The 15,834-nt window shown below is 53.7% G+C and overlaps 1 protein-coding gene across 1 annotated transcript in view; it reads left to right on the plus strand.

Moving 5' to 3' along the window:
* Nucleotides 1–11,577, plus strand: part of LOC127586907 (nuclear factor NF-kappa-B p105 subunit-like) — a 90,868-nt gene extending 79,291 nt beyond the window's left edge. The window contains exons 20-24 of the mRNA XM_052044938.1: nt 1,264–1,388; nt 1,799–1,865; nt 4,537–4,709; nt 5,489–5,639; nt 10,576–11,577. Of these exons, the coding sequence (XP_051900898.1) occupies nt 1,264–1,388; nt 1,799–1,865; nt 4,537–4,709; nt 5,489–5,639; nt 10,576–10,703 (644 nt within the window). The 3' untranslated portion in view covers nt 10,704–11,577. The remainder of the gene's footprint in view (nt 1–1,263; nt 1,389–1,798; nt 1,866–4,536; nt 4,710–5,488; nt 5,640–10,575) is intronic.
* Nucleotides 11,578–15,834: the final 4,257 nt, after the last annotated feature.

Raw genomic sequence — 15,834 nt, forward strand, 5'->3', positions numbered from 1 at the left:
TAACCGAGGGTCTGGCGTCACTGTGAGGGGTCGGTAACCGAGGGTCTGGCGTCACTGAGGGGTCGATAACCGAGGGTCTGGGGTCACTGTGAGGGGTTGGTAACCTAGGGTCTGGGGTCACTGAGGGGTCGGTAACTGAGGGTCTGGGGTCACTGTGAGGGGTCAGTAACCGAGGGTCTGGGGTCACTGAGGGGTCAGTAACCGAGGGTCTGGGGTCACTGTGAGGGGTCGGTAACCGAGGGTCTGGGGTCACTGAGGGGTCGGTAACTGAGGGTCTGGGGTCACTGTGAGGGGTCGGTAACCGAGGGTCTGGGGTCACTGAGGGGTCGGTAACCGAGGGTCTGGGGTCACTGTGAGGGGTCGGTAACCGAGGGTCTGGGGTCACTGAGGGGTCGGACGGCGCTCTGTCCATTTCCCCTTTGGACATTTACGCTGCTGCCACCTCCCTCCTCGACCTTTCACCCCGTCTCCTGCGGCCACTGACCCCGGACCCAGCAAACTGTTTTATCTTAGAAATCCTGAGAAAGTAATCGCTTTGTAACAGAGCCGAGCGTTGGGGGGACCCGGGGACGTTGTTCAGTGAGGGACCCGGGGACGTTGTTCGGTGAGGGACCCGGGGATGTTGTTCAGTGAGGGGGTCGCGGGATTGTTCAGTGAGGGACCCGGGGACATTGCTCAGTGAGGGGGTCGCGGGGACCAGGGGTTGTTCAGTGAGGGACCTGGGGACATTGCTCAGTGAGGGGGTTGCGGGGACCAGGGGTTGTTCAGTGAGGGGGTCGCGGGGACCAGGGGTTGTTCAGTGAGGGACCTGGGGACATTGCTCAGTGAGGGGGTTGCGGGGACCAGGGGTTGTTCAGTGAGGGGGTCGCGGGGACCAGGGGTTGTTCAGTGAGGGACCTGGGGACATTGCTCAGTGAGGGGGTCGCGGGGACCAGGGGTTGCTCAGTGAGGGGGTCGCGGGGACCAGGGGTTGTTCAGTGAGGGACCTGGGGACATTGCTCAGTGAGGGGGTTGCGGGGACCAGGGGTTGTTCAGTGAGGGGGTCGCAGGGACCAGGGGTTGTTCAGTGAGGGACCTGGGGACATTGCTCAGTGAGGGGGTTGCGGGGACCAGGGATTGTTCAGTGAGGGGGTCGCGGGGACCAGGGGTTGTTCAGTGAGGGACCTGGGGACATTGCTCAGTGAGGGGGTCGCGGGGACCAGGGGTTGCTCAGTGAGGGGGTCTCTGTGCTGCTCAGTGATCTGTCTCTTGTGGAACGTGCAGGGGCAGATCCTCAGATCGAGAACCATGAGCCGTTGGACAACAGAAGTGACGAGAGGCTCGAGGACACCGATGACGAAGGAATCTTCCGTGGCACCACCCCACTTGACATGGCAGCCACAGAGGAGGTGAGAGATCGGATGGTTCAGTCTATATCTAAAGGAAGCAGAGGGACCTGAGCTCCGGCAGAGTCTCTGACAGTTGCGGGTCACCCCAAGCACTCAGAGGCAGTCCTCCCCTCTCCCCCCCCACTCATCCACCCTCTACCCCTCCCCTCCACCCCGCTCCCCTGCCGTCACCCTCCCTGCTCTACCCCACCTTCCCTACTTGCCCCCCGCCCCACAATTCTGCATCTTTTCTCTTTCCACAATCCATCCAACCCCTCTGAATGTTCCCACCGAATCTGTTCCCACTGGCCTGGTCCCACATCACAGCCGCTCGCAGTGATTGAAGTAATCCCCCTCCTCGTCCTCGTTCCTTTACCAGGTGCAGGGAGTCAGGAATTGTGTCCTGCTAACGGATTTATCAATTTTTCCAGGTGTATGACATCCTAAACGGCAAACCTTACCAACCGAAAACACAATCTGTGGCTCCTTTCCCACAAGGTAATCCTTTAGTTCCACCGTGCTCGATAAGTTTGTGAAAGTTAACGAGGTTTAGCAGGTAGCAGACCAGTGTGTTGGCCATTATTACAGGAGGAGTTGACTGCTAGAGTAACAGTATCTTATTGCAAATGCTGAAGGGTTTGGGGAAGGGGGTACCTCAGCAGAGACGGTGCAGCAAAGGGTCACTGGTTTGTTCATGGGATGGACTTGGTCCTATGAGGACACATTAAGAAGACGAGGCAGAACTTGTTCAGAAGAATGAAAGGTGATATCACTGAAATATACGGAAATTCTAAAGGGGCTTGATAGAGCAGTGGCCAGGTTGACATTTCCCTGGCTGGGGTGTCTAGAACCAAGACTGACAGTCTCAGAACCAGGGGTCAGCTGCTCAGCACTCAGCTGAGAGGAAATTTCTTCAACCAGAGGGTGTGAATGTTCAGAGGCTGTGGGAACTTGGTCACTGAGGATCCTCACGCAGAGATGGAAAGGCTTTTGGATCTTAAAGGAATCGAGAGATGTGGAACCAGTTCAGGAAGACCTTGGAGGTAAAAGATCAGTCATTATCTCACTGAATGGTGGGAGAGGTGAGGAAAGCTGAAGACCGTCTCTCGCTAACTGTTGGTCTTCATTGCGAGAGTTCAACATTGACCTTGATAAATGCTTCCTGTTCCTGTGTGTTTATTTATGTGGACCCCCAAACATCTGTAAACATCAATTTGTTTTTCTGTTCTCCTTACCAAGTAAATAGAACATGGAACACTACAGCACAGTACAGGCCCTTCGGCCCACAATGTTGTGCCAACATTTTATCCTGCTCTAAGATCTATCTAACCCTTCCCTCCCACATAGCCCTCCATTTCTCTGTCATTCATGTGTCTATCTAAGAAGAGTCTCTTAAATGTCCCTAATGTATCTGCCCCCACAACCTCTGCCGGTAGTGCGTTCCACGCACCCACCACTCTCTGTGTAAAAAAAGCTTACCTCTGACATCCCCCTTGTACCTTCCTCCAATCACCTTAAAATTATGCCCCCTCGTGTTAGCCATTTTCGCCCTGGGAAAAAGTCTCTGACTGTCCACTTGATCTATGCCTCATCATCTTGTACACCTCTATCAAGTTACCTCTCATCCTCCTCCTCTCCAAAGAGAAAAGCCCTAGCTCGCTCAACCTATCCTTATAAGACGTGCTCTCCAATCCAGGCAACATCCTGGTAAATCTCCTCTGCACCCTCTCTAAAGCTTCCACATCCTTCCTATAATGAGCTGACCAGAACTGAACACAATACTCCAAGTGTGGTCTAACCAGAGTTTTATAGAGCTGCAACGTTACCTTGCAGTTCTTGAACTCAGTACCCCGACTAATGAAGGCCAACACACCATACACCTTAACAACCCTATCGACCTGAGCGGCAACCTTGAGGGATCTATGGACGTGGACCCCAAGATCCCTCTCTTCCTCCAACTGCTAAGAGTCCTGCCATTAACCTTGTATTTTGCCTTCAAATTCGATCTCCTGAAGTGTATCACTTCACACTTTTCCAGGTTGAACTCCATCTGCCACTTCTCAGCCCAGCTCTGCATCCTATCAATATCCTGTTGTAACCCACAGCAACCTTCTACACTATCCACAACACCACCAACCTTCATGTCATCAGCAAACTTACTAACCCACCCTTCCACATCCTCATGCAAGTCATTTATAAAAATCACAAAGAGCAGGGGGTCCCAGAACAGATCCCTGTGGAACACCACTGGTCACCGACCTCCAGGTAGAAGACGCTCCATCTACCACCACCTTCTGTCTTCTATGAGCGAGCCAATTCTGAATCCACACAGCCAAGTGTCCCTGGATCCCATGCCTCCTGACTTTCTGAATGAACCTTCCATGAGGAACCCTATCAAACACCTTACTAAAATCCATGTACACCACATCCACTGCTCTACCTTCCTCAATGTGCTTTGTCACATCCTCAAAGAATTCGCTCAGGCTCATGAGGCACGACCTGCCCCTCACAAAGCCATGCTGACTGTCCCTAATCAGCCTATGCTTCTCCAAATGCCCAGAAATCCTGTCTCTAAGAATCTTCTCCAGTAATTTGCCCACCACTGAAGTAATTTCACGTTTTCTGACCGTGTAGTCCATCTGCCAGTTCCTGCTCCCTCCTCAACCCTTGCATGACCTTGGAGGAAAGTTTTACATCATCAGTGTTCTGTGTGGATCCTTCACTGATCATTGACAGATCAGAAGGAGCTGAATCCCCAGCACCCATCCATCAGTCGTCGAGTAACTCCCATCCTGAGGCAGCCATTCACTCCTTGCTTCTATGCCTCAGCCCTCAGTTCTTGTTCATACATTTCTGGTGAAGGAAATCTGATCCATCTCCCCGTTCCCACACGATGAACATCAGTACACTGGAACGGTGGAGTTTGTGCGAAAGCTGATCCAGTCTCACCATTCGCCCTGCTCACCAGGCAGTGTTGGATGAGTTGGGAGGGGAGGTAGCATGTGGTACGTTTTGGGTAGGGACGTAGTTCATCTTGTGTTTCATCAGTGTTCCATCAAGGCATAGAAGCTCGAGAAAGATTCGTATCTGTAATGCACCTTCTGGAATATTCTGCTGGGTGATGTGGAGCTGACCTTACGCTGACTTCTGACGTGTTTGTGCCCACCAGGGGACCTAGGGCAACTGGACAAAGAAACGAGGCTGGAGTTGTGTAAACTGCTGGAAGTGACGGAGCCCAGCCTGAACTGGATGACCCTGGCACAGAAACTGGGCCTTGGCATCCTGATTAATGCCTTTAAACTCAGCTGTTCCCCAGCCAAGTCCTTGCTGGATAACTATGAGGTGAGCTGAATCCACTCTCCGCACCCACCACTATCCGCAGTTGCGAAGCACGGGGCGGTCACCATGTGATTGACGGTGAGGTTGCGCTGGGTACCGTTGGGACCAGGTTGTTTTATCCAACTGCTCAAAGTAAACCTGACCCGCTCAAAATATTAACCCATTCCTCGCTTCTAACTTGCTGTCGCCAGGTCGACATTGTGTGTGAGCCAGGACACCTCTGGTGCAAGGGATGGAGCTGCCAAGTGTGTTCGGCACTGACACCATTTTAACCAAAGGGAACATGAGGCCATTCAGCCCCTTGAGTGGTTCTGCTGTCCACTGCTAATTTGTACCATCTTCGGTCCCCGGGCCCTAACTTTTGTCTCACCCACGTTCCGATATCTCAGAGTGAAATGCTCATTCATTGGCCTCGAGTGCTACTCGGGGACAGGACCCCCGATCCACCACCCTGGCAGAAATCACCCTTGAACTGCCTGGCCCTGGGTTTAGGTGCCACAGTTGTTGGGACAGCCCACCCCAGGGAAGGGTCCTGTCCGGCCCTCCTGCCGAATTCCTCGGAGCGGTTCACAGACAGTTAGTGTGCCTCGGTCAGGCTGTGGTCCCACACCCCAACCTTGCTGAGCAGTCAGCTGAGACACTGTCCTGACACACACACACTGTTCACGGAACCTTCTCATGGAAGCTGAGTGAGAAGATTCCCAGTTGTCAGTTCTCCCTTCAGTTGTTGAGATTACTGCTTTGTAAACAGTGCTTACCCTTCTCGTGCTGTGTGAATGCAGGTGTCTGGTGGGACGCTGCTGGAGATTCTGGAATCCCTGAAGGCCATGGGCTACAGTGAAGCAGTGGCCGTACTTGCTAAAGCAATGGCCAACTCAGCAACTACACAAGTAAATGAAGAGTTGAATTCATCATCCCCTGCTGAGCAGAACGGTAAGCAAACACCTCCACCTGTGTGACAGAGGCTTCTGAATGCACCCCCCCCCCCACCCACCACCCACCACCCCACTGCTGAAGCCCAGCTCAGACCTTCCTCATCAACCCCCTTTGTGCTTTAGAAGTTTCTTCACACTTCGAAGTTACCCTCTGTGCGGTGAAACACAGCTCTGAGGGTCAGATGCACCAACGTTGCTGATAAATTACAGTCAGTTTGTGTTGAGACTAATGAATATTGCCCGTACATTCCAAAGTTAATCGCAGCAATGGAAGGAGGATCAGAAATCCCTCCCCACCCCAGCTCCGTGACCCAGTCCAACCCATCAACTGCCTCTGCCCTTCATCTTCAGTTTATCATCCCCAATGTCCTGTGTCCCCTGTGACTGTCTTTAGCTGCCCGGGCCCCAAGCACTGACCTCGCTTGGTAAACCACCTCCCGTTCCTCCTCTACACCCAGCTCTGTGACCAGGCCTGCATCTCCAAGTCCTCTTCTGCAGCTTGACCATCCTTGTTACACACGTCACCCACACTGATGTATTTTAAGACTAGCCTTTAACTTGGTTTGAAAATTCAGATGCTGGAAATCTGAACTAAAACCAGAAAATGCTGGAAACACTCAGCAGGTCAGGCAGCGTCTGTGGGGAGAGACACATTTAACGTTCATCAGAATTTAAGAGACCAGTCCAGATGCAGGGTCTCAACTTGGAACGTCGACAATCCATGTCCCACCACAGACGCTGCCTGACCCACTGAGTTCCTCCAACACTTTGTGTGTTGTTTTATCAGAACTGGTCAAGTTAGAACTGAAGATGTTTTAAGTTGGAGAGAACAGGGAGAATGTCTGATAGTAACAGAGTGGTGGTGTGCTGGCTGAGGGGGGGGTTAAACGGGAGGGGATGGGAATGTGGGCTGGAAGTTAACCAACAGTTCCCTGTCAGATACAACACTGCAGTTGCTGCAAATCTGAAATAAAATGTTGGAAATACCCAGCAGGTCAGGCAGCATCTGGCCAGTTCCAATATGAACTGCAGAGGCAGGTCATCTGAAACCGTTGCATTCAGTGGAACCCTGAGGGCAGCGATGTTCCCAGACGGTGCAGTTCCTGGACCTTATGTTGAGCTTGGTTGGGACGATGTGGAAGGTGCCTGGAAGCTGGGTCGTTCTGTCCCCGGTATGGCCGTTCCTGAGTGAAGTATAGGAGACAGGAGATGCAGCGAGTCATTGCTTCACCTGGCAGGAGTGTTTGGGTGGCAGGTGGAAGGGAAGAGGTGAAAGGACAGATGTGGCAGCTCTGGAATTCCTTGGGAAAGGAGTGGGAGCGGGAGTGCAGGTGGACAGAAGAACCAGGGAGTGCGAGTGTAGGCGGACGGGGGGAGTGAGGGGACGGGGGGTGTGGGCGGACGGGGGGAGTGAGGGGACGGGGGGTGTGGGCGGACGGGGGGAGTGAGGGGACGGGGGGTGTGGGCGGACGGGGGGAGTGAGGGGACGGGGGGAGTGAGGGGACGGGGGGTGTGGGCGGACGGGGGGAGTGAGGGGACGGGGGGTGTGGGCGGACGGGGGGAGTGAGGGGACGGGGGGTGCGGGCGGACGGGGGGAGCGAGGGGACGGGGGGAGTGAGGGGACGGGGGGTGCGGGCGGACGGGGGGAGTGAGGGGACGGGGGGTGTGGGCGGACGGGGGGAGTGAGGGGACGGGGGGTGTGGGCGGACAGGGGGAGTGAGGGGACGGGGGGAGTGAGGGGACGGGGGGTGCGGGCGGACGGGGGGAGTGAGGGGACGGGGGGTGTGGGCGGACGGGGGGAGTGTGGGGACGGGGGGAGTGAGGGGACGGGGGTGTGGGTGGACGGGGGGAGTGAGGGGACGGGGGAGTGAGGGGACGGGGGGAGTGAGGGGACGGGGGGAGTGAGGGGACGGGGGTGTGGGTGGACGGGGGGAGTGAGGGGACGGGGGAGTGAGGGGACGGGGGGAGTGAGGGGACGGGGGGTGCGGGCGGACGGGGGGTGCGGGCGGACGGGGGGAGTGAGGGGACGGGGGGTGTGGGGCGGACGGGGGGAGTGAGGGGACGGGGGGGAGTGAGGGGACGGGGGGTGTGGGCGGACGGGGGGAGTGAGGGGACGGGGGGGTGTGGGCGGACAGGGGGAGTGAGGGGACGGGGGGAGTGAGGGGACGGGGGGTGCGGGCGGACGGGGGGAGTGAGGGGACGGGGGGGTGTGGGCGGACGGGGGGAGTGAGGGGACGGGGGGAGTGAGGGGACGGGGGGTGTGGGCGGACGGGGGGAGTGAGGGGACGGGGGAGTGAGGGGACGGGGGGAGTGAGGGGACGGGGGGAGTGAGGGGACGGGGGTGTGGGTGGACGGGGGGAGTGAGGGGACGGGGGAGTGAGGGGACGGGGGGAGTGAGGGGACGGGGGGTGCGGGCGGACGGGGGGTGCGGGCGGACGGGGGGAGTGAGGGGACGGGGGGTGTGGGCGGACGGGGGGAGTGAGGGGACGGGGGGAGTGAGGGGACGGGGGGTGTGGGCGGACGGGGGGAGTGAGGGGACGGGGGGTGTGGGCGGACAGGGGGAGTGAGGGGACGGGGGGAGTGAGGGGACGGGGGGTGCGGGCGGACGGGGGGAGTGAGGGGACGGGGGGTGTGGGCGGACGGGGGGAGTGAGGGGACGGGGGGAGTGAGGGGACGGGGGGTGTGGGCGGACGGGGGGAGTGAGGGGACGGGGGGTGCGGGCGGACGGGGGGAGTGAGGGGACGGGGGGTGCGGGCGGACGGGGGGAGTGAGGGGACGGGGGGAGGTAGGGGACGGGGGGTGTGGGTGGACGGGGGGAGTGAGGGGACGGGGGAGTGAGGGGACGGGGGGGAGTGAGGGGACGGGGGGTGCGGGCGGACGGGGGGTGCGGGCGGACGGGGGGTGCGGGCGGACGGGGGGAGTGTAGGCGGACGGGGGGAGTGAGGGGACGGGGGGAGTGAGGGGACGGGGGGTGCGGGCGGACGGGGGGTGCGGGCGGACGGGGGGAGCGAGGGGACGGGGGTGCGGGCGGACGGGGGGTGCGGGCGGACGGGGGGTGCGGGCGGACGGGGGGTTGGGGGTGCAGGCAGAGCAGAGCAAGGTGTGTTTGATGCTGGAATTCACTGAACCGTCAGAATTTAGTTTGTGGAACAGGGGCCGGTGGGTGCAACGTGAGGGGCAGGGGAACGTTCTCCCTGTCGCAGGTGGTGGGAGCGAGGACGAGGCAGCTGGAACATAGTTGGGGGCCTGTCAACCATGAAGCCCCCTGCCCTGCAGGCTCTGATGTGGAATGTCTCCACGGATACGACGGAGATGGAGACACTGGGAGAAGGGAATGGATCCGTACAGGAAGCAGGGTGGGGGAGGGTCGTCAAGGCCACTGTGGGAGTCTGCGAGCTTGAAATGGATCTGCAAGTCCTGATCTTTGATCAGGAGGAGGTGAGTGCGGGTAAAGAAGTTGATGAATGAGTTCAGCCAAGTACGGGTGTGTAGGAAGGGGAAGTGGTTGGGGCTGTGTTTGAGGAAGAAGTGGGGGCTCTCACAGCCTCCTGGTGCAGGATGGTGGTGGTGGTGAGTGTCCCTGGCAGAGGTGTCCAATGGGAGTCGGAAGGGACTGAGGGCAAATGTTAGCAGGAGACAGCGGTGTGTAACAAGGATACTGGATAGTCCTGCTTGTGGATCCTGGGGAGGAGGTCAGTGCCGGCTGTGTATCTCTAGGGTCCTGGTCCAGAGGGAACTAAGGTGTCACCAGACATCAAACGTCACTGACCTGAAACGCCAACTCTGCCCCTCTCTACCCTGAGCACGTCACCCATTGTTTTATTTCAGATCTTCAGCATCTGCAGGTTTTTGCTTTCTCAGTAGGTTTGCTGACGATGTTGGCGGTTAATTGTCTACTGTGTGTAAACTGTCTAACAAACCCACACTGAATGTTTGGTAAATTAGCACAGAACTTTATTGAGTCTTCCCTGTGCTGAAATATTTCCCTACAACACACTTCTGCTTCTCCAAAAATTCTCTTGTTGAGCCGTAATCCCTTTGACTTCTTCCTGTTCTCCACCTGACCCCAGTCACTCCTCCCCTGCCACAGTTCAACAATAACCTGTTTGTACAGGGGAGGAACTGTGAAAACTCCACAGCTGATTCATAGCTCCTTATCACATTAGTCAGGTATTATCAGAGTAAACCTTCCTTTCCTTCACTGCAACCCAGACTCTGTCAACCTTGTAACGGCAACCACCACCTCACACCGCTACCAGTCATCCTTCTGAGTGTTTCTCATCAGTGAGATCACCAGGCTTGGCTTGAATCCAACAAGCAGAAAGAGGACGTTTTATTCTCTCAGGCTGGATTGGATTCAAACCCAGTTCCTGGGAGTAAAGGTACAATTATCGAACACCACTCCTTCCCAGCTCCACGTTATTTAGGAACATGCAAGACCCGTTATTTATTTCAAAGCATACAATTCCCGTCTGCCTTTAGTTTAGTTTGTGAAAAGACGCTAAACTTCCCTGCAGCAGGGTTAGTACTGATTTTTCCTGCCTTACACAGGAGGTAGACAGGAGAGGCATCTTCAGTAACCGGGCTTTGGTCACAGGCCGTATAAATCTTGTGCACACATCCTTTCCCTTTCATCCAGACAGTGAATAGTTTGCTGTGCCTGACACTTTCTGTCTGATGTCACCACTAGTAGAAACACTTGTATTTCAAAAGATTTAATGAGTTTAGGAATAAAAATTCAGCAATAACGTTGTTACACTTTAGAATGTAAAAGATGCATAAAACTGAGGTTTTGTTTGAAATAAGCCCGTTTCTGCTTCAAGCTTAGTGCAAGCGTTAATGACATTCTGCTAAACAGAGCAGAACAATGGGGGTGTTGACCTTATGCACGATTTTAAAATAAAGAATTGAAACCTCTCGTTCTTTTCACCCAGCCGTCCAGGTTGAAGCCAAGTCCCAGCAGTGTGACAGTGTGTGCGACAGCGGGGTAGAGACCTCATTTAGGAAACTCAGCCACTTCTCTTCAGAGTCTTTCACCAACGAAGCTTCTTTCAAAATGTGAGCCTAGACCAGTGACCGAAGCTAATCTCCACCTGAACCTATTGGAATGAGAGACATACCCAGCCCATCACTGTGGCTGCAGTTTGATTAATGCCAGAAGGCCTAATTGTTTTAAATATCTGACAGTTCAGTGCTTCAAATTAATTAAATAAGTTCTCAAACCTAATGGAATATACCCAGCACACTCAGCCTTATTATTATTTTTATTTTAAAATATGTTCAGGTCAAAGTAGAACTGAGGCTGCCAACGTTCTCGGATCTTCATCCCACAGCCCGACCATACCCCTGCAGTACTGTCAGCGGATGAGGTGTCAGTCTGCCAGGTGGATGTACAGGTTCCTGGGGCACTGTTGCAGAGATCAGTGGAGACTTTCCTAGTATCCTGCCAATGTGGTTAGTATCACAGCGCTGTTTGTGGGATCTGGCTGTGCACACTTTGGCTGCAGTAGTTCCTGTATTACGACAGTGTCTGTTTCAGAAATGTCGTTAGCTGTAGAGCTGGCGCTGTTCTGAGGCTGTGAAGGGCGCTGTAGGCAGGTCTCAGGACTGATAAACAAAGCTTCACCCCTGGGCTCCTCCTCCCTCCGCTTCCCGGGAGCTGGTTATTTTTGCAAAGACAACCCGTTGTGTGTGTTGGGGGTGGGCGGGAGGAAGGGGTTTGGATTCTCGATGAGCCAAACTGCAAATCATTTTTACAAAAAACTGGATTGTTCATGTAGCGGTAGCTCATCATTAATCGTTTACACATTCCAACCCGATCCTGTAAATAGTCCCGGCAGCTGGTATTCCGAAATTTATATTTTTGCTTGAAATACTTACTTTGAAATTGTAAGCTTTTTTTAAATAAACAATTAAAAATGGATCATTGACTACAAGAGTCTTCACTTTGAAATTCATTTGGGGATCTGCACTAATTCTACAAATCTAAGGAATGTTAAAATCTTTGAATAAAATCAAAATGCCAGAAACATTCAGTGGGTCAGGCAGCATCTGTGGAGAGAGAAACTGAGTTAACTTTTCAGGTCCAAGATCCTTCAGAACCCCTCTCAGTGATTCACGTCCTCGTACATTGATCACTGAAAGCAAACCAGCAGTAAGGCCATCGATATGCTGGCCTTTGTGGCAAGGGAGGTTTGAGAGCAAGTGTTGGGGACATCTCACTCCACGGGTGTCGGGCTCTGGCTCATGTGACAGAGGGGATGCAGTGAAGGTTCATCAGAGCATCTCCTGGGTTGGCAGGTCTGTTGTATGACAGATGAACAAACTGGACCCAGGCTCTGTTGAGTTTAGAAGAGTAAAAGGTGACCTCATTGAAACTTACCAACTTTTCACAGCAGGGCCTCGACAGGTGGAGCTGGCAATGCCCTTTCCCCTGGCTGGGGAGGCCAGGAACAGGGCCACAGTCCCAAAGTACGTGGTCAACCATTCAGGGCTGAGACGAAGAAATTTCTTTACCCTAGGGTGGTGAATCGCCCGAGGGCTGGGGCGGATCAGGGACAGTGCATTCAGAGAGGAGATTATAGATTCTGAGTATTAAGGGAATCGAATGACATGGAGTCAGTTCAGGAAAGTGGCGACCATGATCTTATTGAATGGCGGAGCAGACACAAGGACTTAAGCTGTCTATTTCTGCTAGTTCTAATGTTATAAGGAGAATGGGCAAACATTTGGCATCAGAGGGATCCTGATCAGTTGGATAAATGGGCCGAGGAACGGCAAATGGAGTTCATTTCAGATAAATGCGAGGTGTTGAAGACAAATGAGTTTAGGGTTTTCACAGTGAACAGCAGGGCCCTGGGGAGTGTTGGAGAACAGAGGGACCTAGGGGTACAGGTACATGGTTCCCTGAAAGTGGCGTTGCAGGTAGACAGGGTGGTGAAGAAGGGTTTTGGCACACTGGCCTTCATCGGTCAGGGCACTGAGTATAGAAGTTGGGATGTTATGTTGCAGTTGTACAGGACGCTGGTGAGGCTGCATTTGGAATTTTGTGGTCAGTTTTGGTCACCTTGCTATAGGAAAGATGCCATTTAGCTGGAAAGAGTGAGGAGGAGATTTATAAGGATGTTGCTGGGACTCAAGGGATTGAGATATGGAGAGAGGTTGAGCATGTTGGGACTGCTTTCATTGGAGTGTAGGAGAATGAGGGGTAATTTTATAGACGGGTATAAAATTATGAGGGGCATAGGGTGGATGCACACAGTCTTTTTCCCAGGGTTGGGGAATCGAGAACTAGAGGGCACAGGTTTAAGGTGAGAGAGGAGAGATTTAATAGGGACCTGAGGGGCAACTTCTTCACTCAGAGAGTGGTCAGTATATGGAATGAGCTGCCAGAGGAAGTGGGTGAGGCAGGTACATTAACAACATTTAAAAGGCACTTGGACAGGTACATGGATGGGAAAGGTTTAGAGGGATATGGGCCAATTGGGACTAGCTTCGCTGGGAATCCTGGTCAGCATGGACCAGTTGTTTCTGTGCTGTGTAACTTTGTAGGCTGCAGTTTAGCTCAAATAAGCAGTGTCCACTGGGAGAGAAATGATCAGAACTCGGCCCAGACAGAAAAGTGCTAGTCCTGCAGAGCCACGCTGTGGTGAATAGGGTTACCACTCCACTGGAGGGAACTACTCCTGGGAATAAAACTCCGATAATCCAGCATGCCTGGGATTGCTGGGGCCAGAACAGCAGATTTTCCCAACACACCTTACTCCTATTAATAAACAAACACACTTTTATTTCACATTCTTTACCTGGTTACACAGGAGTATAAAAAATTTTCCAGTGAACTCGGTGAGTTTAGAGGGAGCAGGAATCTGTGACCTTGCAGCTTATTGCCCTGCACTTTCTCTGTAGCTGTGACACTCTGTACTGTTAGTGTTTTTACCTGTACTACATCAATGCACTCTGTACTAACCCAATGTAACCGCACTGTGTAATGAATTGACCTGTACGATTGGTGTGCAAGACAAGTTTTTCACTGGACCTGGGTACAAGTGACAATAATAAACCGATACCAATACTTCGGATCCCAACTCCCAACTGCACTCACCCACCCACCCACGTTCCTGACCCCTAGTGTTCCGGACCCTGTCTCTGGCTCCTGCTACACTCTGGAGACTGGCTCACATTCCAGACTAATGAGTAAGCCAGATATTGAACATCAGGATTTAGAATGTAGAACAGTCCAGCGCTAGACAGGCCATTCGGCCCACGATGTTGTGCCAATCTTGAGGCCAATTTATACTAAATCCCTCCATTCCCTTCACAGTCACGTTGATCTAAAAGCCTCTCCAACCCCACCAAAGTGCCTGATTCCACGACTACCCCTGAGCTACAGCTGAGTCTCGAAGCAAATTTGGAGGGAGGAAGGTTGGAAAGCAAACCAGAATCCAGCCTTTAAACTAAGTGCGCCAGCAATAAACTGCAAGGCAGCAGGATCTGTATAAACATTGGGGGAGGTCACAGGTGAAGTAGGAACGTCATTTTGTCCTGCTGTTGTTGCAGTGGGAGTTACTGGGAGAGAAGATTTCAGTTGTGATGAACAATGACAGAATTAAGGTTTATAAGAAATGCTCTGGAACAGAGTGAATGTTGCAGTGGTCCTTGTAAACCACTGCACTGTAATCGAACACTGTCAGCAGGTGTCTGGGAACGGGAGCAGAGGTTACAGAGTCAGCACTGAGTCTCGGATGGTGACTGAAAGGGGAGGGATTGTTCCCCAAACTTCATGGCAGCAGCAAAGATGGGGTGAATGAGGCTGGTGGGATAGAGCGTTGAAGCTCAGAGTTACAGGGGTCAGTCTGCAATGTGACAGAGTCCCCGGACTGTCCCCCCTTCCCACCATCCAGGAACCCAAAATGTCTCCCTGGGTGAAGCAGTGATTCGCTTGTGCTTCTCCTGATCCAGTGAACTGCTTTTGGTGTTCACGCTCTGGTTTCCTGTGCACTGGGGAACCAAGCACAGGTTTAGTGACTCCTTCACGGAGCACCTGTGTTCAGTCTGCGGGGTGACCTGAGCTCCTGTTACCTGACACTTTAACCCTCTATCCCAAGGCCTGACACAAGCAGTACAACACCTGGCCTTCCTCTTGGGGAGACTCTGCCCTTCAGCACTCGATATCAAACTCTCCAACATTAGGTCATTCAGCTCGTCCAAGCTGCCAGCCACCCATCAGTGATGTTGGCTCAGCTGATCTACAGCCCTGCTATTAGCAACTCATAACACAGACAAAGCAGCATAATCCTCCTCCAACTGCCCCCATTAGCCCACTGACCTGGTCTCACCCCATCACAGACAGCCCTTTAGACCTACCCACCCCCTCGCCACTTTACAACCGACGTGTTTCTCCCTTTCTCTGTTGTGACAAAGGGTGTTCATCCTTCCACGGAGCTCCAATCTGTTGTGCATTTCCAGCATCAGTGTTGATAAAACCATTTCCCCAACCAACATTCCGGCTCCGGGTGCACAGAGAACTGCACAAACCCACTGGGACCTCCCTGTGGGCTTGGCCACCTCCCCATCACACTCAGTCTAATTCATGACCCATCACCCTGGGGACCGAGACTCCACCTTGGCACGAAGGATGCATTAGTTCCTTCCTGACTTGGTTCGAGCACAAGTACCTCCATGGCCTAGCCTGGCCCAGCTTGGCCTGTGCATTCGTGCCTGTGGCATTGGCTCTGGCTGCTGGCATTAATGTAGGTGTCAGGTCAGAACAGGCGTTAATACCTCTGATAGGTGGTCTGCCTTGTTAGAAGATAGAAGGGTGGTGGGTGTGTGGAGCGAGCTGCCAGAGGAGGTAGCCGAGGTGGGTACAGTTACAATGTTTGTATGACATTTGGACAGGTACGTGGACAGGAAAGGTTCAGAGGGACGTGGGCCAAACGCAGACAAATGGGCTGGCTCAGGAAGGCACCCTAGTCAGTAGGAAAGAGTTGGGCCGAAGGGCCTTTATAATTCTACCACTCTCATAGTCCAGCACAGGAACAGGCCATTCGGCCCACAATGCCTGTGCCAACCACGTCAATCTAACTAATCCCACCTTCCTGTACAGGACGTGTACCCCTCCACTCCCCGCCTGTTCACCTCACTAAAAGGTCACCATCGTTCGATGTTCTATTCGACTACAACACTGAACA

The sequence above is a fragment of the Pristis pectinata genome, chromosome 2 (assembly GCF_009764475.1).
Source record: "Pristis pectinata isolate sPriPec2 chromosome 2, sPriPec2.1.pri, whole genome shotgun sequence".
Lineage (NCBI taxonomy): Eukaryota > Metazoa > Chordata > Chondrichthyes > Rhinopristiformes > Pristidae > Pristis > Pristis pectinata.